We start from the raw sequence: 27955 nt of genomic DNA on the forward strand, positions 1-27955 counted from the left end.
CTATTCAGTGACAGAGATACAGATTTTCAAGTAAGCAGATCTTGATTTGAAGGAGATTTTTGTTAAGGTGAAGTTAACTCCAAACTTCATATTTCCTCACTGTTCTGTTCCACCCTCTCTCAAAATAGACTGTGTATCACTCTTTGGAAATCACGTAATACCAGATACCAGAAGATGCTTTTGGTATTGGAAATCCTGGCACTATGTTTCTGTATTCCTATTTCTGTTAATCTGGATGTTTGACAGGTTGCACTCTGTAGAAACCTTCCATACCTGAATGTTGGCATTACCTTTAAGCCCAAAGAATTCCTCAGTAAGAATTACTTAATAGTACTTTTGTTTAATGTGAGAAATTCACTGATCCGATGAGCCACCAAGTCTGCAAGGAATGGCCCATTCATTTCACAAACCTAAAATACAGACCATCCAAGAAAATAATTTGCCTGTTTTTATTTTCTCACACTATTGAGAAGTATCTTAGCATTCATTCCTACACTAGACCAGGGGTTAAATTCTGGTTGTGTGTTTTATTTTCTTAGGAAATTTTACAGTTTCTGTGATCTTTCCACATTATGCTTTGAATCACCAGTACAGTCTGGCGGAACTACTTCTTTACATAAGGAGATCTCAATGGCAGGTAAAATGACTGAAAGTGATTTGGCTTAAAAAACACTTTGTTTTAAAGGTTTTTAGATAGAGTTCAACGCACATGAAGCTCAGTAAGTGTTCTTAGAGGAATAGGAATGTGCAGCCCTAAGGCTTTGAATCTGTCGGTAACATACAAAGTGCAGGACCCAGAAAGTCTTCCCAGGTCCTGGACTAAAATGTCCATCAGGAGAATCTTCTCCATGTCTGCTGACAATAAATTTGGACATGATCTTTCCACTTTTGCATGCAACTTTCATAGGAAGAAACGCCAACTGCACAAGCTTAAAGGAGACACATGCTGGCCTGGGTCTTCAATCTGGCTGATGGGGAGCCAGGAGTCAACAGCTCCTGTTTTACAGCTGAGAAAAAGTCTAGGTGGCTCTGATTTTCAGTTTCGCCCCTCCTCTAATAGGGGCAAAGATGGTGGAGATATTCTAGGAGGACGAAAACATCAACTGTTTTTAAGTTGCAGCAATTTCAGAATTCTTCTTCCTTCTGTAATACATGAATACCAAACTAAGCAAAAGTTAATTAATACCAATCCAAGAAACACACTATGCTTCAGATACACCTTTTCTCTGTCCCATCATGTAAATCCTTTAGAAGAACAGGAATGGCATAAAGTTATTTCTATCAGCTCTCTGCTTGGCTCAGAGCCTACCTGTAGACGAAGGTCTTTTCAAGGACCCATGTCCATTCCCTTTAAGGCTTCTTAATGTTGTCAGAGAATCAGCTACACTTGGTAACAGCTGACCTAACAAAAAGAACTGCATCCAAGCAAAGGGAACACATCTAGACATCTCAACAAGACTAAAAAACAGCAAGCGCTGCCTTTCCCAGACTGCAGCAGTCCTGGCTGGATATGCTCACCTTGTAATTGTGTTCTCCGAAGAGTCTTACTCCCAAAGAAGAAGTTGGGATGCTATTGTAATGTCAAATCTGAATCACTATTACAGTTACTATGAAAAGTTAGCAGCTGTAATTAGTGGAGAATTTTGAAGCTGCAGTGTTGTATTGTCAGTTGTAACAGCTTTTAATTATCTTATTTTTTTTTCTTGAAAGTGATCGGCTTTGCTCAAGTTGAATGTGCTTTTATCATTTTTATTCTGGAAATGAGCTGACACATTTAATATAATTTAGACAGAAATACTGTTATTGCGGAAAACAATTGGAAGCTGTGAACTTTTTAAAAAAGATTTTGAACACAGGAGACAGTCGTAGTGCTTAGAGGGATTTTGCCATCATCCAATTAAAATACTCCTCCATTCTCTCTAATACCATTCTATCTGGTCTTAAAATGCATAAGACTAATTACATTAGCCCACAGAGACTTGCATGGCTAATACTATTGGCCATTTCCTCAAATAGAAGAATTATACATGATTAACCACTTTGCAAATAATACTGGTATTTCTACTGCAGGACTAGATTTGATATATAGATATGCTGCCATTTCTAGACTCTGCTTGCAGCAGCATACGGTACTCAAGCTTAGAACAGATGCCAGTGCTTAAATTGCAACTGCCAATTCCATTGTCCCTCCAGCCTTTAGTCCATCAGGAAACCAAAACCTTTTGTTGCTATTTCTAATCTGGTCTTATGCTGTGGATAGAATAAAGACAGAGCTTTATAGATTAGCCTTATAATAAGACAAGCCTTGTTACGTGTGTCTTGACTCCCTCAAAGTCCCTCCCTATCAGAAGAAATCTGAGAGATTTCCGGGGAAGAACCCAGGTTCTCAAGGACCTGAAAGAATGCAGTTGGTGTCAGCGCTACTTGTAGAAGCAGAGTTTCTGGGTTAAAAGACTACCCTGTGGCACACAGCATTCTATGAGGCTAGAAATGGTTGTAGGATTACTGTGTAGTACTGTCATTTTTGGCAGGCAGCATCCTTGTCAATATGCATGAGCACTCAGATGAATGAGAAGTACCTGTCACCCAAGGGATGTTAAACACTGATGACAACAACCAGCCACAGGTCCTCTACTGCAGACGCGTAGTTAGATTGGGTTCTTTTATAGCTGTCATTCTGAAGGAAGGAAAATTGCTAGGCAGCAAAGTGCAGGCAGCATTGGTAGTGCAGCCACTCTAGCAGACAGTATTGATGTTTTCAGTACTTGGCTCCTGCTTTCTAGTTGATTCCTCAAGACTGAAGAAACTGAAATTTCTGTTGGCTTCTGGAGCCCCAGCAAACCTAAAACTGAATCCTCACATCATGATTTATTACCCACTGAATCCCCATTAGAGACCAATTTAGCCCATGATTTTTAGTCCTGGGAACGCTATCTCACCCCAGCATGATGATATCTCATAGATTGTACTGTTCTGATGAACTTTAATTTCATATTTTGTTACATTCATATCCAACTAGAGAACCTATAACGGAAGAGATTCATGGCTATGTTATAATCTGGTTCACGTACTCAACTTTTAATTATCACGGCCAGTAGTGGCTCTGTTGTACAGCCCCCAGATTCTTTGGGAAAGGGGATAAATATTGGTTTTTCTGCTGTTACTAATGTTTGTGTAGGGATGATGTCTTTAAAATCACATAAGCAGAAGTCATCAGTCAAGCAGTAATGGATGTGTCCTTTATCTTTCTAATACATATATCAAGAGATTGGAAGTAATTACAGTGTTCACAAAAAATAATTCATTTTCATGGTGAAACTCTAGAATGTCACAAAGTGCTACAGGGGAATTTGATTCTAGTTCTAGTGAAATTAAATATTATATAGGAAATGAAATAAACATTTGGTAAACTGAGGAAGTTTCAAATTTCCATAGAGGAAAGATTTTCAGACATATTCAGAATTTACTTCCTGTTGCAGACTGGGAAAAGCATTGCTGGTATAACACCTTACAGTGATTTTTTTTTTTTTAAATATAAATGCCCATGAAGGTAAATCTAATCAGTAGTAGATGCAGTACAATCTAAAGGATGTTGAGTAGAGCTGCACAGCTAAAGGGCCACAGTCACATTTAGAATGTTCAGTATCTTGGAGAAGGAAAATCTTCTTGAAATATGTTCTTAAGGTAAATTTGTAAATAGGGCCCATGTTTTCTTAAATTTTGGTTCAGCGCTCAGAAGTTTATTTTATTTAGTGCTTTTATTTCTTCTCCATATCAGTTGTGTGTGTGTGTGAGTGTGTGTGTGAGTGTGTGTGTGTGTGTGTGTGTGTACATACATATATAAATATATATGTTCTAAGTAAGTTTGCAAATTGAACCAGAAAGATAGGATTCAGGGTATTATGCTTTCCAGAGTAAATAGGTTTTTGAAATAATATTTAACTTGGACTTTAAGAGTACTAGATAAAATTTTATTCGCTACCAGTGCTGATGGAAACTAGGTGCCGCTAAAGTTTAGGAGCACTAAAGCATTGGTTCTCACTAAAGCATTTTGTGATCTGACTTACTTTTAGAGAGCCGCATCAAATTAGAATAGTTGAGAAACAGTCTGCAGATTTTAAATAATAAAATACTCTCAAGTATAGTCTGATTGACTTTGAACATAGCCTTTCCACAAGCTAAAAATCTCACTATTTCTACGAAAGCACTGAGGGTAATTTATAATTGAGTAAAGAAAGGAAGTAGTCTTTTTTACATGGAAGGACTATTGGATGCTGCTTGAGATTATTGAGCTTTTATTCTAGTGTACAGGAAAAGAGTATATCACCAAGATGAAACAGAAAGCTTAATAGGCACTGAATCTCTTGACATTTATGGAAACTTTGCCAAAAATCTGAAAAAAAGCTGAATTTGACTCTAAGATAGTGACACAAATAAAATTAAGGTGAAGACACCCCTTGGAATGGTAATGCCAAATGTGTCATCCCGTTATTAAAATCCTACCTTATTCTCCAGATAATTAGATTAAATGACAAATTAAATGTGGCAAAGGATAATGGGAAGTCTTACTTGTAGAAAAAGACCGGCATTTATTTTTTCAGCAACAGGTTAAAATACTTGGTGTTGTGAAATCTTACAAGTAGTTTGATAACTTACAAAGTTTTTTTTAAAGAAAAATCAATCTTTGTTAACAATAAAAAGGTGTGTATTTATTACATATTTAACATAGTTATAGAAAAATGGCACAGTCTTGGTCTAAGTAAACAAGTTAATTATCTTTTATTTTGGCAGACATATATCATGGTAAGATAATTTTGATTTCGAGTTGATCAAGTGTGCTGTTAATTCTTGCAGAACATTTAAGATCATTACTGAGTACTTGTGATTGTTAGGCACTAGGTGGCCTGCTTGCTAAAATATAAGGACTTCCACAAAGACAATTTGCAAAAGCACTAGGTGAAAATAAATAAAGTATCCTTAACTTCTAATAGAAAAAGATGCATTTAAACTACCTTATACAAATTAATATATGCATGGAAATCTAAAGAAAATACAACTTAACCTAAAACCAACTTAGCACACAATTATTTTTGGTCTTGCGTTGCAGGAAAGTAATCTTTAGTTCCTCTCTGTTTGCTTGAGGAAAATCAGTAGCTCATTTATATTACTACCCAAAAATTCTTATCTTGCACCTGACCCCCCCCCCCCAGCACCTCACCAGGACTGCTGCTGAGATATCATCAACCTGCATGTCCCTCTTTTTACTTTCCCACTACTATAAAAGATCAAAGTTTCCCACAGGGGAGAAGGGATAATAACCTGCATATTCTCCAAAATCATAATAAGCCCTTACTTCTCTTGAGGGATCTTTAAAACTGGCAAGTGCAACACAGTAGTAACATTTATTTAAAAAACCTATTTGGGTTACTGTATTACGCTCAGAAACATGAAAAGGACAATATTATTTATTGTTTCTAATGAGCAAATGTAACAACTCTTTTAGAAATGCATACCTCAATATGATCTCAGGTAGCAATCTACTGAAAATAATAATAAAGAACAGTAAACAAGAAATTCCAGTATCTTACAATACCTTGCTGAAATTATTTTCTCTTTTTTTAATAACTGAAGGCTAGAAATGACCTATATTCTTCAAGTCTTGCAACGTAAGTCCCTTAGTCCTGTGCTGTCACAGACCAAGCTCTTTATCATTTTTGGCTTTTTTCATGTTTTCATTTGTTCGTTGGGGACTCCCATTATGGTCAGTGGAAGGAGATACCTTGTGACTTGAGAAGGTGTGCAGCTTGGGCTTTTTAACTTTTTTCTAAACAACGAATTGTATCTATTTTACATATTTAAAACAGTAAAATAAATATTTAAATAACAAACCCTGATTAAAAATAATTGTACAATTCAATTAAATGGTTAAATGATTAACCACAGACTTATTTCAATATGATTATTCACCTTTTTGTAATAACTTCAGTTCAAATGCAAGATTAATGAGATGATAGATAAAATAATCATTAGAATTTCAGGTCTCACTGATAGAACTCTAGAATATTAGCAGTCAAGGGGAATGCAAACCTTGTCTCCATTATCCAGAGACCATGTGAAAGCTATACATCTGAACCAAATAATGGAACATCATCTGCATTCCAGAGAACACTATTTTGGTCATCAGCTTAGAAATTTACCTTGCAGATAGATTTTAACTGGATTCCCCTCATGTTCCTGTGATAAAACAACAAATGAATAAACAAACAAAAAGCTCTATGGCACTGATGTCTAATTGTGTAAGAAAGGACACCATGTGGCTAGGTTAATGTTTTGTTTCACTTTCTCCTGAAATCTTACTGAAATGATATGAATTCAAACAATGAATTCAGATGATTAGACAGATTTCTCTAAGACACAAAAGCTTTTACAAGCTGGTGTTCGTGTGCTTTAATCTGAGTAAGAGTAGAATCCATCAGCAAATAGAGGGTGCGATACACTTGACATCGTATGTTCTATGAAGACCTCTAAGCTTTTCTGCCACAAGATAAATACTGTATGCAGACAGAAAGGAACTATAAGTACTTATATTTTAGTGATTTCATCAAAAAGTGTATGTTTCCATATTCCAGCTGAGTCTGAATATAAACCTCGTGAATTGATTTGAAAGAAATCAGACTTGGCAGTATCCCTCAGGTTACAGAGAATGAGTCTCCATTTTAAACAATGAGGGACCCAACCACACTGTGCCTTGTCTGAGAAAGAATATACCTCCTCAAAATCTTGTCAAAAAACCCCAATTGTGATACATGGCACGCAATCAAAAAAAAAAAATCACAGTAGTGTTGGTAATAGTAGCATTAGTGAAGGAATAGACGTGCTGTTTTCTACTGATGCATAGAGAAACATCACCATGAGACATTCGACTCCCCCTAGGAATTCATCGTCTCTGGATGTCAGAAAATAGATGTCATGTACTGCCTCACATAAAATATAGTGGATTTGTATTAGGCGCACAGACCTGCAAAAAATATGGAGACATGAGACACTATATCACACTCTTTAACAGTGGCATGTCTGAGAAAGCTCAAAATATCCCATAATACTTTAAAATGGATGATACTAATGCTGGTAAGTTCCAATAAGGTATTCCAATAATCCACATGGTTTCCGTTAGGCCATAACTCTTTCCAATATTTTGGTCCTAATAACTATGTTATAATAGAAATTGTGGCTACTTTTGAATACCACAATAGTTAAATACCACAATATTTAAATACCTCCATTTCCTATACCAGAACAGAACATCTTCTTTGAGAAGTCTGAGAAATGTGCCCTGTCCGGGGGATATCATACAAATTGCATATAATACAACATTGGTATTTTGACAGATTGTTATTACAGGACAGCACGCTTTCTCTAGTAAACACTATGGGTTTGAATTCTGTTAGTCCTGAGCACCTATAATTTTACTTGAAATCAGTAGGAGGTCTGGCTGACGGTTACATAAACATTGTCAGATGTTAAAGATTTGAAATTTTAATCTTTATTTATTTAATAATAAATCTATACTACTAATTCTTATACCAGTAATGGATGAAGCAGTTTTTATCACTAGTATTCTTATATCTTATAAAGTGAAATGCAGTGATGTCCCTGTGTCATTTGTGTTGACCTTAAGTGACTCAAAGTGACTTCTGCTTATGAAGAAAAACATCCCTTTTTTTGGTAGATCTTAGAGTTGGAGGGATAATTAGCTGATGAAAATTAATAGGCTGTCTGATGTGTTTTCATGTCATTTCCATTGCAACCCTAATGCAAACTCCTAATTTGCAGGAATAACCAACACACCTTTGGTCACGTCTAGTTGACTGAAACAGGCAGTGTTACCAAAATGTGAAGCATGATTAAATTTACAAATGATACAATCCCATGTTACTCAGAGATTCTGTCTGTTGTGATTACTACAGCTAATAGGCTAGTGAGGGTTTTGTGGTATTTTATGTGCTCTTTTTCTGTCTTTTTTATATTCAAATAATAAGTTATTATCAAATGGTGAAGTCATTCCATTTATATGCAAAACTAGCTTTTTCACTTGAGTTTATAGCGTATGGACATGACTTCTAGACAAAGCAGAAAAAAAAGAACACAGATCTATTTGAAACTTTAATCTGATCATTGTTCACATTATTCCTTTAAGATTTGTCCCCATTTAATTCCTACTTTCAAGAACTAATATTCCATTTTCTTCAGAAATGCTCTGTGCAGTGCCGTACTAATGATAAAACCCATCATGTGCCCAAAATCTGTCAGAAAATGCTCATCATTAGCATTTTAAATGTTTTTCCATGAAGATTGAAGACTTATAGGACTCTTATTTATAGATGTATGCTATTATTAACATGGTGATGCCTTTTTTTTCCCATTAAAAAACCTTTTCAAGCTGTTCATCCATACTATCCCAAACTTTTCTAATGTAGATTACAAGCCTGACTCTATCCCACGTCAGTTATGTTTAGACATCATTGGCAGTAGGCTGGGCACACTGAGTCAATGGACATGTGTATTTCTAGCTAGAAATATGCTGTCCCCTGTACAAAGAAACTTTTATTTCTTACTAACTACTGACAGGTTCAGTGAGGATGCAGTGAAGAAATGCAAAATTGCACATTTTCCATTATTTGAGTACTGGTCTGTGAAGGAGCCATAGTATCTTCATTAAATTTACGCACCTTGGCAAAACTTTAAAAAAAAGATTTTTTGATATTCTAGCATTGACTTTGCCAAGGCACTCTACAGTCAGGCCCACACCTTGTTTTGATCACGCCTGACATTTGTAATAAAATCTAGAATGAGGTATTCTATGCTGACAGATTACATTTTATGCAAATATTTAATAAATATTTAATCAAGCTATCTCACTTTATGCTTAAATTAAGGTTTTCAGTTGACAGAGCTATAGTTTTGGCAGATTTCGTAAGCCATATGGAAAGTACCACTGATTTCAGTGGTCTTTGAATCAATTTAACAGAAAATAGTTGATCTGGTCCCGCATTTTTTATACTAGATTTAGTGTACAAAACAAAATTCAAAGTGGAGAATCAGGTCCTGCACCTCAAACTGCTGTAACACATTTTAAAGTATCCTTATAATTCAGTTTCATCTCATTCTTTGACTCTTTTTGCCACGTATGTTTTGTAGAAGTAGTCCCACTGAATTTTGCTAGTTGCTTTCTTTTGAGTCTGAAGAGCTATACTCCATCATTTCCAATGGATAATTTAGTTTTCAGTTTTCCCTTTCCAGAATCATTTTAGTGTACTGCTCCTGGCACAGAATTTCAGTGCTTTGAGACGCAATCCATGTGTTTGCAATCTCTGCAGCAGTTTTGGGATCTGTCAGGATGAAAGGAGCTATGCACACAGAAAGTATTTTACCAGGGCAGTTACAGTACTGCGGTGGTTTGGTTTTGTTTTGTTTTGTTTTTTAATAAAAATGAAAAATGTTTTACATTTCTACCTATAGAAACCATGCAATAAAGCAGTCCTCTTTTTATATACCAGTAAGATGGGATATTTTTTAGTAATGAGAAATTTAAAATTTAGCAGCTAATTAATTCACTTTTCAAAAACTATTATATCTTTACTAGTCACGCATGTGTTGATATCAAGTCATTAAAAGTTCATTGCTACACCTTTATTATACAAAGTGTTAAATTAAATTTCTTTGCAGGTGATGTATAACTTGTCGCGCATCTTTTGTCTGAAAGTTACATCAAACAGTGTGAAAAAATGATATTGCAGAAATCGGAATATGAAATAACTAGCTATTATTTTTATTACTGTTATCATTAATTCCTTTCAAGCCAGGGTCATTTTGTGCTACAAACATGACAAGGAGAGAATTCTTCCTTAGAAAAACTTGCAAGAATTGGAATAAGCACAGCGGATAATTAAAGACAGATGAAATTGGGTCACAAGGAAATAATAAAATGGTATTACTGAATTTGATTTTTAAAATCTGTATATTTCATATACCCATTTTATATATATTTAAGGGCATGAGAGATGAATTCATACCTTTAATATTGTGAGGTATGAATTAGTAAGTAAGGCTTGATCTTAGTGCTGTTAACTATAATGAACGGGGATAAAACGCAGATGCTATTGGTCTCCCACTTAATATATCACAAGAGAAATCTTGTACCAAATTGCTTTTCATTTTCTTTTCTATAATTTGCCATAGTTAGTGGAGAAAGCGTGGTTCACTTTTTCCTCAGATTTTTCTAGTACCATGCAATGGTGCAGCTGCTGCTGCTAATACCTGTTATGTATATAGCACCTTTCATTTTGAAAGATTCCCTAAAGTGCTTTAGACTCTAAATACAGGGATTTTTTTTCTCATGCTTCTTAAAGTCTGTACCACAGTGTTGCACTAAAGTGGCTTTGGGAAAGCAAGCACAGAATAATCTATCCAATTGAACCTATGAAATACAAGACTGTATGTAGGCCAGCCTGTGATAACCTGGGCCACGGTATGCAGAGAGCAGCATTCCTTATGAACACTTAATTCACGTAAAAATTTCTGAAAACTTTAGCTGCCCTTTGTCCCCAATTTCCTTTGACTGCCAGCTAGGGCAGAGAACTCCGTGCCCCTCTATGGCAGAGCTTCTACTGCACAGGTGCGACATACCACGGCTGCACGGTATCTCTGTTATTTGTTGACACAGTTTATATTGAACTAAGAGTCCCTCCCTTACTAGGTGGTGAGTGGCAGCAGGAAAGCCAACCTGACCGCCACACTGAGGGCACACCGCCACATGGTGGCAGGGAGGCTCGGTGAGGGCAGGGCCATGCTGGGCGGAGCCGCGTGCCGCCTCGGAGAACCTTCTCGAACGAGGTGGGGGCGGGGCCGCGCTGGGCGGAGCCGCGCACCGCCTCGGAGAACCTTCTCGAACGAGGTGGGGGCGAGGCCATGTTGCACCACGCTCTGGGCAGCCTTGCTGCAGACAGTGGCTGGTGAAGCGTGGTGGTGGCGCCACTGAAGAGGCGCTATCCGAGCTTTGGCATGGCCTAAAGCAGCTATGGAGGGAAGAAAATGAGAAGAGAGCTAGTGCATCGTGGTGTTTCCCTGCCTGCAACGAATTATGGTGCAAGGCCACCCTTTGTAGCTTTGCCACTGTGTTGGGGTGACAGAAAGGAGATGTTTTCTGGAAACGCCTTGAGGGGCTGTAGAAGGAGCGATTAAACCTCTGAACTAGCTGGGCTTTAATGCGGACCTGGAGGAATGGGGCTCACCTGTGAAGATAGTGGGTGGGGAGAAATTCATTTACAATCCTCTTTCTGTTCTATCTCATACTGGATTTTTTCTGTGAAAAGTTCATGATTTTGATTTATATTATAATAAAACCTAGATTCAGGTGTTTTTTCTTGTGCTCGCTGTAAGGAAAAGCCCATGTTGTCACATACCAGCTTGGTTGGAAGAATCTTCTGTTTTACACACTACAAAGATTTGTTCACAGTTTGTATTAAAATAGGGCTAGTCATCTGAAAATGCTTCCCTAGGTATAGCATTTGGACCCATGTAGGTGTATTTTAAGAGACTATTCTTCCTGACACGTGTATAGTACTTATGTTCATGGTACTCTTAGAGCTTCCAAAGTCAGTTTAAATTACTGTTTATTCCCGTGTCTTGTATCCATATATTACAAGTAATATATTTGGACAAACACAATGATTCACCTGTTAATTGGTGAAAATTACATGCCAAGGATGGATTGGGCAACCTCTTTTCTGATATATTTTCTGTTTTAAACCTTTGAGCAGTAGCTTATAGTTGAATCACGCTTACATTTGAGCTATCTTAAAAAGAACAAGGAATCTCATATGAAAACTAGTTGTTCCTCTGCCAGGGAATTAAAAAAAAAAATCATTTCTTATCTGAAGAATTCCATAGGAACAGTGGTACTGTTAAATTTCCTTTCATTTCTGCAGTATACAAACTTCTACTTGAAGGAAATGGATTGAATAAGAAACATATTTTGTTTTTGTGAAGTGTTTGGAAGGATGTACATAAAATTGCCTGAACTATGTTGTTCCCATTTTACTGACAAAGATAGAAAATAAAAAAAAAAAAAAGTTCTTTGATGCTTAGATAGTTATTAATTACAGTTCTAATAATGAAGTATGTTAATTAAGTACTACATAAACATATGTAATTTATATGCATGCATATATTCGTTCATGAGCCTGACAAGATTGGAATGGGACAGAAATGTCTATTTTCAGACAGCCTGAAGGAGGTTAGATTAAACAAATACTAAAATATGTTTTATAGTTGGGTTTTTTTTTTTTTTTTTTTTACTATGATGTCCTGATCCTATTTTATGTCGGCTAACTGATAATTCGTTAAGCAGGGAGTATGGTGAAAGTTCTTTCTTCCTGTTTTTCAGGCTTGTAGAAATTTTCTAAGAACTTGTTACGAAAATTTGTGGGAGTAACTTTACAGGGCAGTTAGGTTTTTGAGAGTATGTTATGCTGAAAGAGAGAGAAACTCACAGAAATAACAAATACAAATTTAAGTGATGAAAGAAGATATGTTCAGAAAAAAAGGAGGTTCTAGTATGTGTTGAAGTCTAATAGCCAATTTTTTAATCCTTTTCCTTCCTGGAATTTGATGTAACAAATGCAGAATTCCAGATTTTTGGGAAGTAACAAGAATCAAAAGATATAACTAGAAGGACATTTTTTTAAACATTCTTTTTTTTTCCCCCCTTAAAAAAATGAAAGTTTATCTTTTTCTTAAAGTTTTGGGAACAAAGTTCCTATGCATGGAACTTTTGATTAAACAAGGTGATGGGGAACCAGACCTTTAATTCATCCTGGAACTTGCAGGCCTGTTCTCAGTTTTCTATTTCTTACTCCTCCTACTCTGAGGAGGAGTAAGACTCTTACCAGCTCTGAGCTAGCTCTAACCTGCATAGCCTGGCTATCAGTGTCCAAGTGCACCTGTATGGAACTCGGCACATGTCAGTTTTGCTTGCTCAGACTTCCTCTGTGCAACCTGTGATGCTGGCATTACTGGATAACATTACTTGCTTAGGCAGCTGAGCAGTAATTTCAGTGTAGATGAAATCGGCATGGTTTAACTTACAAATTCTCGAATGTCCTAGATGTGTGAGGGCCGTTAAATTCTGTGTGAGGTCATACTAACCTCCACTGTGATCTAAAAATGTCTTTCTTTTTCTTTCTTAAGACTTTTTAGGAATTTTAATTCATTCCTGCTGATTTTGTATTTAAATACCTTTCGTAGTTCAGGAGTCTGTTGGCCCACTCACCTCTGCACAGAGGACAAAGTACTACCATAGAAGTACCTGAGCTTTGAATCACAATAGGTAAGTGCCGTAAATTAAAAGGCAGAACCTGAGCATTAGTGTCTTACAGTGCCTGTCAGCTTGCTTTTTGTGTATATCTAATTTTGTAGCCTATTTACATTAGGTTCATTTCGAAGCACTTTTCCCCATTCTCCTTACGTAGATATTGCTACCTAGCCCCACCCTATCCCTAGCAGCCCTCAAGAATGAGATACAAAAATTTATATAAGTATTAGTTACACCATCTTTGCTGTTAGGCCCCTTCAACTGTATTGGGTAACCACTGGTTGAGATGTGGTCAGGCTGACTCTCTATAAGCTTAGAGAGCAGGCTGCATTTTTGGGAGAGCAAGATGCTGATGTGCTGAAACAGTGTCATCATACAGATTGTTCTGGTTTTCTGTGGCTCCCCTGAAACTGGGAGACTGCTGATTATACAGTCCCTTTCTCAAATTTGAGGATTCCACCTCATATTGCTTCATATAAAATGATAAAGAAACTTTATAGAAGGGAGATGATAGATGATTTCATGCTGGCTGACTTCAGAAGAGACACTGGTGCAATATAGTACTGTTCTTGGTCAACTAACAGTATTATTAGATTAGGAAGTGGTTATTGGGAAGTGTTTACTGAGAGTCATTTTATATTTTTGGAATCATATTGCAGTGAGGCACCCTGATTCTTTACATCCACAAGGGAGCAGAAGACTAGTCCTTCTTCTCCCTCCTTCTGCTTTGCAAAGGAGGAGAGAAGCTTTGCAGCCTCATAGGGTAGTGTTGAAGCTGTCAAGCTCTGTAGCATATATAGCCATTCCTGACTGCAGGATGAGGGGCCTGACATCGGGTATGTGCGTTAGCTGAGTGAGGTTCCTCTTGTTATCTAAGATTTTTATTCAGATGTTTTACAGTGTCTGACTACAGTATCTGTAGCTAGTTCTTCAGAGGAAGCTTTTACCATTACAGAGAATTCTGAACTAGTCAAATTTTATAGGAGTTTAATCTTTTGTTAAATTCTGTTCTTTCAGTTAATTGTATTTTGAATAAATCTTTTCCTTTCACGCCTTTCAGAAGTGTCAGAATATGAAAAGATTACACTCTTTTTTCATGAAAAAGGGTAGTAAACATATCACAATACGTAGGAGTCAGCTATGTACTTTGTGCTATTAATTTTGCCAAGTGAAGTCTAGTTTGGAAGAGTATGGAAGTCTATGTGATAGCTGTCTCTTGCCTACAAAGCATACAGTTAGTTAACTGGAAATAGCTAATGTCATATCATACATGTGGCGTTCTTCATAGACCAAAAAAATATCACGTAGCATTGAAATATATGTCATACGATTTGAAATAGTCCAAAACTTAGCTCTACGTGATAAGCTCTATTACTGCAAGCACCACAGTACTGGTAGACCCCTATTGTATCAATCTAAAAGTACATAAAATCCTCAAACACTAGTATTAGCAAAGAAGGGGCAAAGAAATAGGTGCAAATTGATCTTGGACGTTAATGGAATGATGCTTTGTAAGTTCTCATTAGGTTTATACCAAATACTATATTTTAAGCACGGTATCTCTTGCGCACACCACATTTCTTTCTTACGCAATTAGAACCTGTCTTTTCTGGAATTGAATGTTTGGAGGTGAGAAGACGACTGGTTTCTACTACTTCGGAATGAAGAAATGTCATCGTTTATATAGCTGGAATTTTAGGAAAAAGTGTATTTAGAATGAGCAGATAATCGATGGAAAAGTATTCTGCTATAAGCAATATCTCCATTCCTTAATTCAGAAATATCTGAATTGTTTGGTAGATGCTATCAAGTCTGTTTTTTTGCTACTCCTTAATGAAGGTTACCAACTGGCAGCAGGGCAGTAATGCAAAATGCATTATGTATAAAACAAGTGACAGTGACGATCACTGTTTCAAAGGATTTGACCCAAGTGACTAAAATATGATATACTTTCATTTAAAAACATAAATTTAAAGTTGAAATACATCTAATGATCGCATAGGTGATTTCACATAGCTTCTTACTGTGATGTCACATTCCCCAGCCAGTGGCTCATGGGTGACTGTTACTTTGTTTGCTTTAGAAGTTTAATTTTCAAATCTGAAGCATAAACAGATTTCATTCTACCAAAATCTGTTTATGTCTCAAATCAGAAAATTAAATAGCGTATAAAAATGTATTTAAGTGTACAAATACACAAAATAGTAAATGATATTATGTATCATAAAATTAGTAACTTGATTTTTGCATTATTTTTGAATGTCATTCCTTTGGTTGAATTTTACTGAATATATATTTGAATTGGCAGTACAGTGTTGTATTAGCTTTGGAATTGTAGCATTCAGCAGCATTACAGGGTTTCTAATCTCTGCTCCTCCCCCCCACTATAGTATTTCTATTTAAGAAAACTGAAGTGGCCGTGTTATTATCGGGGAGATCTTCAGCTTTTTTTCCAAGGTTTCTGTCCTCAGCCTTCACGTTTCTATTCAGCTTTGGTGCAAAACTGTTTCACTGCTAGTAGCATCATTCATTTCCCAATGTTACTGGTACATAAATAAATTTGATGGCGCATGTTGTTACAGTTTCCTGAATTGAGTGACGGGGTATTTTTAGAACATTGGCTGAGTGGTTACTATGTGTTTTCCCAAACATGGACTGTACTTACAATTTTATTTTAAAAACAAAAACAAAACAAAGATTCAGGTTTATGAGGATTCACGTGGAACAGCTAAAAGAAATTACCCCTTATGCCATATGCCAGTGTGACTGAGTTCAGTCTGTCCATGCAGCATGGTTCGTGCCTGTTGTGTATTTATCATTCTGCTCAGTATTTCCAGCATCTTGATGCAAGTCCTAATAAGCAAGCATTAGTTGCTTACTAGTACGAGGAACATAGAATTCTGTTTCAGTAAGAAAATAAGCTGTTCTTGTTTTCTACACCTTGACTTCTCATTTTTGTGACTGCAAGAATCTACCTTTTGCTCACTAACTTCTTATTTCTTTAAGTAAAGAGTATTTCTTCCCCTTCCCCCATGAAAAAGTAAAAATCTAAAAACTATTTCTGATTTAGTGAAGGCTATGAATCAGGAAAGCATGGAATCTGAAGGAAAATCCCACTCATTTTTTTCTTTGGTTGACTTTAAGGGTGTGGGGTGGTGCTTTCCAATGATGATGAGAATTTTTAGTTCATTCTGTTCATCACTGGAGAAAAAATCAAGTTAAAGAAAACTCATTGAAATCAGTAGCATCACACTAAAAAAATAAATTGAAGAGCAGATCAGTCCCTTCCTGAACTTAGAGTGAAATCATATGAGGGACTGAATTTGAGAGCCTTGAGAACGTAACAGATTGCCTGTTTCTCATTGAGGTAAGTCTCTTGTCTTTGATCATGAAATATACTGTTTATGGAGCAGATTCTGGGGATAAATAGTAATGGTTGCAAAATAATTTATGTGAAACAGTATAGAGTGTGAAAATGAGTTAAAGGTGGTTTGCTATCATTTGTTTCTTTACCTTGAAAAAAATGACGGGATTCCTGTTAGAAAATAGCTTTTCAGTGTTTTTTACTGTCATTTGAAATGGTAAAGAATACAGGTAAAGGGCATGCTTTTTTTCTGGAAAAGTTAACTTCAGTTAATTTTTACTAAAAAGCTTAAGTTTAACCAGTCTGTTCCTTGAACGTGAGAAGAAGAAGAATAGGTGTTACTATTTTCAGCTATGTTGTTAATTTATAATTACACAGAAAAAGAAAAAAACCAGCAATGCCAGGAAAATCATCTACCTAACAATCTAGCAGTAGAGCTTTACAGAATAAAGTTGATAACCATGTCAACATTAACCAGAAGAATTCAGAAATTCAAAAACTTCTTGCATATGGCACAGAACTGTTTGCTTATCTATCGACAACAGCCATCTTGGAGTAAGCCTTTGTGAACTGGGATAGTTACAAATAGTTCATTCTTCAGTTAAATGATTTTCTGATCCTGCTGTTGACTGACAGAGAGAGTCCATGTCACTTGCAGATATGGGGATCTTTTGCTGTGAGAAACACTGGTTTAACACAGTGATTTAAATACACATATTTAAGAATCCAGGGTTAATCAGCAACAAGAAGAAAGGGTTATTATTTTGAAAAAGTGAGGTACATTACCGGAATTTGTACACGTAATTAAAATAGTTGATGAACAAAAGAACGGGCATGATACTTTCAGGGTTTCCTCTCTGTTACGACTGTAGTATTTGGATAGTGATGCAGTTTCAGACTTCAGTGTAATATTCCTGAACTCTTAAAATAGCCTACATGATTTTTTTCTCAAAGCTTGGTAGAGTATTGTAATAATATTGTATGCTATTATGATATTGTATATTATAATATATTGTATATAATAGACAATATTGCCAAATCTTTTTTATTCTTAATCTAAGTTAAATCTGGACTCTAGTGTCAAGATATAGCACTTCATTTTCATCTGAAGTGAACACTTGTCCTCTTTTACTGCATTTGCTACTTTTCTGTGGTCCCCTTAAGTAAGAAATAGCAGTCCAGTCCTATAATACAATGCAGGAATTTTGACTCTGGTGGGACCAGTTAGTGTTCTGTATAAAGAACAGATTTGCAATCTACATTTACATCATACTCCAATTAGGTGGTTATAGTTTTTATTTTCTGCCTACTTGTCAGGGAATGATTTGACAGCTGGTAAACTGAAGAAATGATAATACTTACTTTATGCCATTAGTATTTCATATATTGGGCAAAAAGCATGTATATTTTTGTGCATAAAAAGTCAGATGAAAGACAGTGAATTCATAATCGTTTTTTTCCCCTCCTACCCTCCATCCTGTCCATCTGGGGCACTTGCCTTCCTAGCTCAGAAGTCCGCAGTACAGACATGATTGTGTTCTTTTGAAAGCTGGGAAAATGGCTTGGCAAGCTTAACGTTACCTTATGCTAAACAATTTTGTTCTTTTTTTTTTTTTTGTTTACCACCCTAAAAGCCTTAAAAGTGTTAGTGAATGTTGGCGCTTATTAAAGGTGCTTTACAGTTGAACTACTGTATTTAGCCTTTTGTACTTTTCCATATTTCTTTGCATGTATACTTCAGTTATCAAGAAAGCCTGTTTCCACATGCTCTCCTGTGACTCTTACCTTTTTGCTCAGTTCCTTTCTTTTTTTTCTTTTCCCTCTCCTCCTCCCCCCCGGTTCGGATTTTTATCTTGTCTGGCTTTCTTAGTTCACCTCTAACTTTTTCCACCATCTGTTCTCATTCACATGCTCTCTTCTGACAATTACTCTTAATGTCCTGTTTTGTCTGACTTTGTCATCTTCATTTGTAATTTTTTCAGCCATTCTTTTTTGCTTTTATTTTTATATTTATATTTGAGTTCCCACTTTATGGTATGTATACCTGCAATGTGTGGATATGTAGACAGATATGAGAGATATGTTACATTTTGTATATCATTAGAAATCTTCTGATATCCTAAACATCTTTCAAAATGATGCTTTGTTGTTAGAGTGCCTCCTGCTACTCTTTTCTTTGCATTGCTGTTGCCATAGTATTCCCATCAGTGCTATGACACACAAATGATGGACAGCATACAGCTATAGCTATATAAATAGGTTTCTTTAAGAACAGCTCTTTCACTATGGCATATGATGTTCCTGCATATATCTAGACAGAAAACTTGAATCGTGCCTGCCCCCCCCCCCCCCTTTTAAAGGGCCATGGCAGCAGTAGAATGGTTATTAAAGGTTCACAGCTGTTCTTAGTTGTTTAGAGAGGCAAGTAAAGAGCATTTCAAAATAGTTATATGCTCCTCAAGTTCAGGAATTACAAATTATTGTTGGTTTTTTTTCAACCTCAGGACCAGATGGTTTCTTATAAAAACTCCTAACCCTACCTATTACATGTCTGTGTCCTTTATTTGTTCAGGAAAATCTGTGGTAATACCGGACAACATAAAAGCCATGTTAATGTTTACCTGGCATGGTATATAATAATGGTATGCTGTTATTTTTTGGTTTTACTGTGTTTTTATATGACACAAAAATATTTCTAATAGAATACTTAAAACTTTATTTCATTAAAAAATGGAGTATACATAATAATGTAAGGCTAGGAAATTTCACCCAGCAGGTTGGCAGACAAACCTCTCGAGTCCTGCTCTTGGTGTTTTATAACCCCTAGAAAATCCACTGAGGTTATAACTGTCTATTACTGAATTACTTACCAATTGTTTTTAATTTAAATTGTCTATTGATACTATGACTGCCTTCAGAATTGATTTGGAAAACTTCTTACGTGAAGTTTTTGGGTTGTTAGGGTATTCCCTGACCCTGAAATTGCCTTATAAAACTTCCTTCATAAGATGCAAACTTTCTTTATTCAATGTAATTAAAAATTCCTGTAACCTCAAAACCAGAGTGAGAGAGGAGCAAAGTAGCATTTATTGACTTATTAATCATCAGAATATATTAAAGCATAAGAGTAATTGGTAGCTTTTATATAATATATAGGTATATTTAAATTTTTATAATTTATAGGTAACTGATACCAGTGTTGTCACCAATAAGTTTAATGTAGGTACTGGAATTTGGTTTAAGTTTGTTCTAATGCTCCTGCTCAGAAGTGAACTACAAGTTTAAAATATTAGTCCAGAGACAACATGTGATGTGATGTGTTTTCCAGTTTTCCAGTTTTTCAGTTTATTTCACTTTTTCTCCTCTACTGGAGGTTAATACTGCTTTCTGGTATGTGCAGAACATGCTATCCTTCAGAAACCTTGTTTGACATTTAAATATCAACTCTTCACTGTAACCGGAACATTTTTATTGCTGTTGTGCATGGAAATATTTAAATATATTTATTTTAACACTAGTGGATATAAAAACATATTTGCTGAAATTATATCTTCTTGCTGCATGTTGAGTGTCTGTGTACAATTCCTTTAGGAGGTGTGATGATTGCTAAAGTTGTATTGATAGAAATATAATACACCTCAGTTACAAAAACATTGTAGTTAATATATTTGCACACTATTGTAATGATACTTTCATTAAACTCGTACTGTTGCCATTAATGATAATCAATATCGCCTAATAACTTGCTTATTTACATATTTCAAAGAACATTAATATTATAATAGATTTGTAAAATGACTGTTTATACTAAACTGTTCCTTCACTCCTGAATGCCTGTTTAGTGTTGTATTGTGCCTTGCACTGAATTACCAGAATCCTGCAGATGATTCAGTACCTATGCCACGTAAACTGCGTATTCAATTCTCACCCATGTCAGTGATCCCAGGTTAACTGAATTACTCCAATGAGCAATGTATTTTTTGATAAGTAAAGACCTGAGTGGTAGGATTTTTATTTCATGTCACTCCCTTTGTATAATCATGAAGCCAGAAAATGCTCTATGGTTAAATCATGCTGATGTAGAAAGATGCACCTTGCAGGTCTAGTTGAAGTGTTACAAGTTTCTTTGTTTCTCTTACTTCCAATCAGGGGCAGGTTACCGCTCCAGAGTTGAAATGGAGTAACTATGTTAGTGTTCCTAATCTGTTTCACTGCAAAGTCAAGCATGTGGATGACTGAAATTACTCTGAATGTGATATTGCTGAAAGGCAGTAACTTACAGGTGAACACAATTACTGGCTTCAGTAATTTCTTAAACCACTGCAACTTGATCTCCAAGAGTAAATAAATCTATGCTATAAAACCGAGAATAAAGTCAGAAAAGACAGGAAAAGAAGTTAAATTTTTATATGAACAATGAAAAGAATGTAGATGAGTAAGTAGTGCAAGTACATGAGAAGCAGATGCTGAGGTGGTACGAGCTGAAATTTCATTGACTAAATATTCATTTTAAAGGAACTCGATGAACATTTATGCAACACAAACTGTCCAAGATGATCCTAGATTCTGCAAGGGTGGAATTACACAAAGATTATGCAAAGTGACATACTCTGTAATCTCTTTTTCTTCTGAAAGGTTCTGAGCTGAAGGAATATGTCTGTAGGTACCTATAAGTCATACCTTTCTGTTTCCATCCATTCCAGTACATTTCAAGTTTTTAGCAGTCTTGCAGAGAGAATATACTATTGGTCAGAAACTACGTTGAAAAATGTAAAATACTTTTTTTTTTCAGCCCCAAACAAATTCATACCACACTTCAAAGGTGTTAATATCTCAGAACACTTAGTTTATACATAAGCGCAGTGGATTTGGAATGATATAGAATAACTTCCAGCTTGTTCTCCAGGAGATGTATTAAATGTTTTCACATATCAAAGAGGAGATATTCCTGAAAACCCTTCTTTTTTTTCTTTTTTCTTTTTTCTTTTTTCCTACATCCCTCCACCCCCCCAAAGGAAGCAAAATAAATCAGTACTATCATGAAAATTAATGACAAGTCTCTGGCATTGAGATTATGTATGGGGGGAGCATTTGGGGAACTGAGACCGTTTCAAGTTCACCCTTGTTGCCAGGAAAAATCTTTTAACTTTAGTTCTAGATTGAAAACTTTGAATGTTCAGCTCTTGTCCTTCTGTGTTGGGATTTTTCCACTGCTCTTATGTATTTAGACACATAATCCAAAATTCAATGAATTACATAGTGATACTTCTGTTGATTTCCACAGATTAGATCAGTTCCTGTCCTTCTAAAGAAAGGGACTGTTATGTTAGTGTCCCTAGCTGTGTTAGGTGGAGTTTCCACCCATTGGCTGAAGTTCAGCAGACTACCATTTATATCAGACTTTCTTGCCAGTGTAAGTTTCTGTGTTTGAAAATACCCAGCTTTCCTTACTGTTAAGAAGTATTATGTAATTTTGTTAGTGTAAAACTCGGGGGGGAAATTAAGACAAGTGTTCTTAATTTCTCAACTCTGAGTGAGAAGTATAAAAAGAATAGGTTCTCAGCAGATGGATGTTTGCAGATTTCTTACCTACCTCTTCCTCTGGAGACAAGAGGAAGAAATCAAGGACAATGTCACAGCAGGTTCAAAGAAAGATTTTCTTGAGGAGCAAAGGAAAATCTCGTGGTGGAAAAAGCAATTTTTACCTGTACTTATTAATTTATTAATTCATTCTGGTCCAGTTCTAGGATTCTTACCTCAGTGTTTAGTAAGAAGTAAAACCTGTGTAAGAGATTTTCATAAAGAATTGTTAAGTAAAATATCATTTTACTAATTTGGGTTTTGCAGCAGTTTAGGTTGTTATGGGAAAGATCCTCTTTCCATCATTTTAAGAACATAGTATTCTGTATTTTTTTTTTTTAAGAGTTTCTTTCTTTTCATTTTTCCAGCTACTCTTGGTCTTCTACACGAATATTCATTAGTCATTCTGGAGATGGACTTGCTGTTTGGAACCTACCTCTTGGCAGTCTTATTAGCCTGTATTGTATTCCAATCTGACGCACAGGAGAAGAATTACACGGTGCGGGAAGAACTGCCTGAAAATGTCCTGATTGGCAATTTGCTCAAGGATCTTAACTTAACACTGGATCCAGATGTGCCCCTTTCCTCACCACTTCAGTTCAAGCTTGTGTATAAGACTGGGGATGTACCATTAGTTCGGGTGGAGGAAAACACTGGTGAGATATTCACTACTGCAAACCGCATAGACCGGGAGAAACTGTGTTCTGGCATCTTTAGTGAGAATCGCTGCTTTTATGAGGTGGAGGTTGCTGTTCTGCCTGATGAAGTCTTCAGATTGGTCAAGATCAGATTCCTAATAGAGGATATAAATGACAATGCACCTCTCTTCCCTTCAACAGTTATTAACATCTCTATCCCAGAAAACACAGCAATTAATTCTCGCTATTCTGTCCCCTCTGCCATCGATCCTGACATTGGTGTGAATGGTATTCAGCATTATGAACTCCTTAAGGTGAGTTTCTTCCATCCTTCTTTTTCTGCCTGTCTTTGCCAAACCACAAATGTTGCCAGTCCTCACCAGCCTGTTAAAAACATGAAGCTGTGTACCGTAGTAGTGGTACAGTGCAGATACCTGTCCTGAAATGTTAGCCTATACACCAGAGGGCGTTACAGTATGTCATATTTTCATTTTGTGGAAAGCTGCTTGTATAAGTGTATGTCAGTCTCTGTAACAGTATGATGAAACATGCATGTGTGTGTTAACTCTCCACCAGCATTCCAAGTCATTTTGGCTAACAGTCTTCTAGGATCCTTAAGATGTGTTCTCACCACCACCACCAAGACAGACTTGAGTATAAAAATATTTTGCCGGGGGATGGCATCTGCCTATTGCATGACTGTTAGATTTAAGCAGTAAAACTTAGACCGGAAGGCTGAAATGTGATGCCTATTACAGAGAAATGATGAAATGGCAAGGTGTCCTCTTTTCTGTTCTGAAATAGCTCATCTATATACTGATGCTGATGAGCTATTCCAGAACAGGAAAGAGTCCATTTGTTGAAGTAACTCTGTAAAGTTTTGGCAGATAAAAACAGAGAGGCAAGCAAAGATATGCATGAATGCAATGCCAGTGGCTTTGTAAGAAGCAGGTATTTCATATTCCAGCTTCTCTTACCCTCTCTAGCATGCAGTTAGGAAACAAAAGAATAACATAACATGTAAATGTGAAAATAGCAGAAAGAGATGTGTAAGAAGCAATTGGTTATATTTAATAATATATAATTGGTTAATGATTTGACATTGATAATGTGATTCCAAAGTAAAGGATTACTTTCATTTGGCTCCCTTGAGCAGAGAGTTTAGGACAAGGAAGAAATGCATCCTAAAACTGTTGGATTAGTGTATGAGAGGCTGAAAACACCTTCTCTTCTTTTATTTGCTGAGCAGACAAACTATCCAATAGTCTCCTACTCCAAACCATTTGACATTCATGTCATTGACTGCAAGAGTACGTAATGATTATACATGCCAATATATAACTTTATTGGCTTCATAACTAATATGCACTGATATCAGTGCTTACTAGCAACCTAATGAAAATAAAATTCTGCCTCATTTTAGCTCTTTTAAATTTCTTGCTGCCTCAGTTACTTGTGGAGGAGTGAGTACTAACTGCTGACAAAGAGATGAAAATAGGAGGTGATGTTACAATCTTAAAAACTTTTTAATTCCTAGGATGCATTGAGAGTAGACAGACCTGTGTTTTAGATAGTGGAACGCAAAGTCTTCTTGATATGGCATTTTAACTAAGAATCTGGAGAAAGGGTAACAGGATACTAAGTAGATAACAGTAGCAGCAGAAAATAATAATAAGAGCAGAAAAATATATATTAAAAAAAAAAACTCGGGCTACAGACGTTAGGTGGTAAAATAATACAACATCTAAATAGGGAAATGTTAGATAATATATCCAGGGGAAATATGCTGTTATTCTAGGAAGAGGAGAAACATGGGAAGACAGCAAAATCAGGAGTCCCTGGGGGCTGAGCGAGCAACACTTCAGATAACTGGCAGAACATAACTGCTGTTGTGGTGTATTTTTGGACTATATGTTCAGAAATGTCATGTAACAGATCAGCAGAGTGATAGAATATCTGTACCACACAAGCAAGAGCTCATCTGAAATACCAAGTACAGCTCTGTACATCCCCTTACCAAAGTAAGGCAGAGGGAGTAAGGCCTTGTCTAAAGATCTAATCTGATATAAGCTGATCTGTCAAAAGAGGGTGAAGATTTCACCTAGAACTGTGCAAATAACTCAAATAACTTTTTAAATCTAATTTGCTATTTTAGTAAAATAATTAAAGAAAACTATTATAAATTTATTCAGGTGTCCCTGGAAAACTGCCCCCCCCCAAAAAAAAAAAAAAACAATAAGAAAGGTCATTTTAGGTGATGGGGATAAACAAGAGTTATGGGCTGAAAGTTGTGAATTCCTGTGCCAGATTTGCCACACCTCAAAAAATTCATAAAATCATAGCCCAATACACAGGTCTCCTAAACAAATTAGTTTCATTTTTCTCTTGCATGCCTGTTTAGTAATTTTTTATTTATGCATTTGCTTTCTTTAAAAGAGCCACTGATTTCACATACCTTGAAAAGTATCAGTAAGTCCAAAAAGCAATTTACAACAACTAACAATACCTTTTGGGTTCCATCTTATTCCACTTGGGTTCCAGCAGTTTTCACGATGTTAATTCCCAAAGTGAATTAAAGGGAGGGGGGGGAAAAAAAAAGTAGTAGAAATGAAGGATTCTGGTGAGCAGAAGCAGAAATCCTGACTTGGAACACATGAGTATATGAAACTCTCTTGATGAATTATACATAAGCTATTTCCTGAAAAAAAGGCTGCTTCTTCAGCAAGTGAAGATACAAGCCATGATTGTAGCTGTTACTTAGATGCGTCTTATTTGCTTTGGGAGAGAGGATCTGGGAGGATTCGGAGAGGGTGAGGTCCAACTGATTGTAGTTCTGAGTCCAGGTAGGCATAAGGTTTTATATAGAAAAGCTTCAGCAAGTTTTTCAGAACACTGGAAAAGTGCAAAAATATAGTATTCTGTGCTCTGTTTTCTCAGGTAGTTGCCACATTGTCATGCGGTTGCACTGCAAAATGGGAAGGGATTAGTGAGAGCCATTTTGTTAGCAGTAAACTAACTATGAAAGTCATTTTATTAATAGCCAAATCATCTGGCATTACCTCTCATTTAAAGAAAGAGGTGACTGGGTAGTTTACAAATTACAACTTCAGACCCAGCATTAATTCCTTTAGTGATGTGAGCTTCCAAAAAAAAAATCTTTTAGTCTCAATATGCTCATGTAACGTTGGTGGCTGCTGTGATAGCAATTCACCAATGAATAGATTTTTTTTTTTTCCTCACAACTTGAACCATCCGAGCTACAGAGTTCAAATTTTTGCAGCCGAACATATGCGTATGCATGTGCATATTACCTCAGAGAATGAGAGATTGTTGTGATGGGAGCATTTAGAAGACTGATAAATTGGGCCAATTTTAAGCTTTAAAACAAGACTTTACTAAACACGTTTGTTAGCAGCATATTTCATGGTAATAGTTGTTTCTCACACATTATCGGTTATTATCACTAAACACTGCAAAACCGTTAGTCTTCAACAATCATATCCTAAATTAGCTGTGAGTATAGAGTGCCACAGAGCTGATGTTCTGTAGTCAGCGCTGATGGCTAAGGTCTTTGACCTTTGTTGCCAAGAGTAATGTGATCAGTCTTGAGAACTCTTTAATGACAAATGGAAACTGAAGTGGGATTGCCTTCTTTCTTCTCCATCTTTCCTTGATCATCCTTAGTGTTTTATGTTTCTCTTCCTGCCTCCCAAAAGGCAGACCCATCTTGTCCTGATGCTGCTTATCTTCTTGGTTTTGCCAGTCCTCCTTCTTCTATAGTAGGTAGGATGCTCTGCCTGTTTACTGCTTTGCGCTCATTTTGTTCTTTATTCTTCTGTCACTTGGTTGCCTGCTGTGTGCAGCTACACAGGTCTCTAGGTCTTTGCCTCTGAGGGGGGGCAGTTACTTTGCATATATTCTTACGTAAAATGCTTGTGCATTGTGCCTGGCTGTGCCATGCGTGTTAAATGCTGTTGTTGGTTACGCTATTTTAGTATATTTATATTTAAATATACATAATATATAAATAGAATTATTCATATATAAAATGTATTTATAAGTATGGGTATATTTATATGTATTCAAGGCAAACTAGTATTCAGTATAATCTGATTAATACACTTAATATTTCGAGGTGTCAGAGTCCTCTACTGTAGCTATAAGGCTTTCATGTGAAGGATTTCTTCAGTTTTCTCTTAGATGTTAATAAGGGGAGCTGTTTCAGAGCGGTTATTGAACAGAATTCCAACTCAGAGCCCTATAATGGAGAGTCACACTTACATACTCAGATGGATTCATCTGAATGCCTGTTCTAAATTGAAATCTTTTTACCGATCTTTCAATATTTTTTGTCAGCCAAGCACCATACATATCTGCAGCTATACCCTGCAGTGGAATAGAGTGAAAGCATGACTCTGCTCTTACAGGAGCAGAGAATTTTCTTCTGTAAGAATGAGACTAATCCTACAGGCCTGTGTGCTAGTTGGTCCTTGTTCTGACGTGTGATAGGATTGGTGTTATTAGTATAGTTTCATTACTCTTATCTATTATTGTAATATTCCTGTATTTACCTATCATCAGAAGCAGCTGATGGATTCCTTCTAAAATACTGCAATCTTTTCGTAGCTGGCAGTTAATACCACTGTATTCTGACAAAATAGGTTCTTACTCAGACTCACAACATGTCATTTTTTCGTCTGATGAGGAAGGTTACCTCTTGGTACTGTAAATTATCTCTTGTGATGCCTTTCAATATAGGCCTTCCCTTCAGATATGGTTTGTCAGTTCCACGACCCATACAAGAGGGAGATCACAAATCAAATTTCTGATCTGCTCTTGCAGCTAGGTTATTTCTGAGTTTTGGATCAAGTAACTAATATCACTGCTTCTCTCGGAATATCATCAATGGAAGGAGATGTGTTCTATGCCAAAAATGAAAGCCAGGAAAGTAGTTAAACCAAAATTACAGAGCGTGAGACTAGATTTGTAGTTAAATCAGAA

At 36.3% G+C, this 27955-nt stretch overlaps 1 protein-coding gene across 7 annotated transcripts in view; it reads left to right on the plus strand.

Annotated features, from left to right (window-relative positions):
• Positions 1–27955, plus strand: part of PCDH11X (protocadherin 11 X-linked) — a 547477-nt gene that overhangs the window by 33142 nt on the left and 486380 nt on the right. For 6 of the 7 annotated variants that reach the window (XM_068957179.1, XM_068957183.1, XM_068957182.1 and 3 more), the window contains exon 2: positions 22685–23268. In XM_068957179.1, the coding sequence (XP_068813280.1) occupies positions 22729–23268 (540 nt within the window). In that variant the 5' untranslated portion in view covers positions 22685–22728. Of the gene's footprint in view, positions 1–13325; positions 13388–22684; positions 23269–27955 lie in introns of those variants that run through there. The other variant, XM_068957180.1, reaches the window with a different exon arrangement.

The sequence above is a fragment of the Struthio camelus genome, chromosome 11 (genome assembly GCF_040807025.1).
Source record: "Struthio camelus isolate bStrCam1 chromosome 11, bStrCam1.hap1, whole genome shotgun sequence".
In the NCBI taxonomy this organism is placed as follows: domain Eukaryota; kingdom Metazoa; phylum Chordata; class Aves; order Struthioniformes; family Struthionidae; genus Struthio; species Struthio camelus.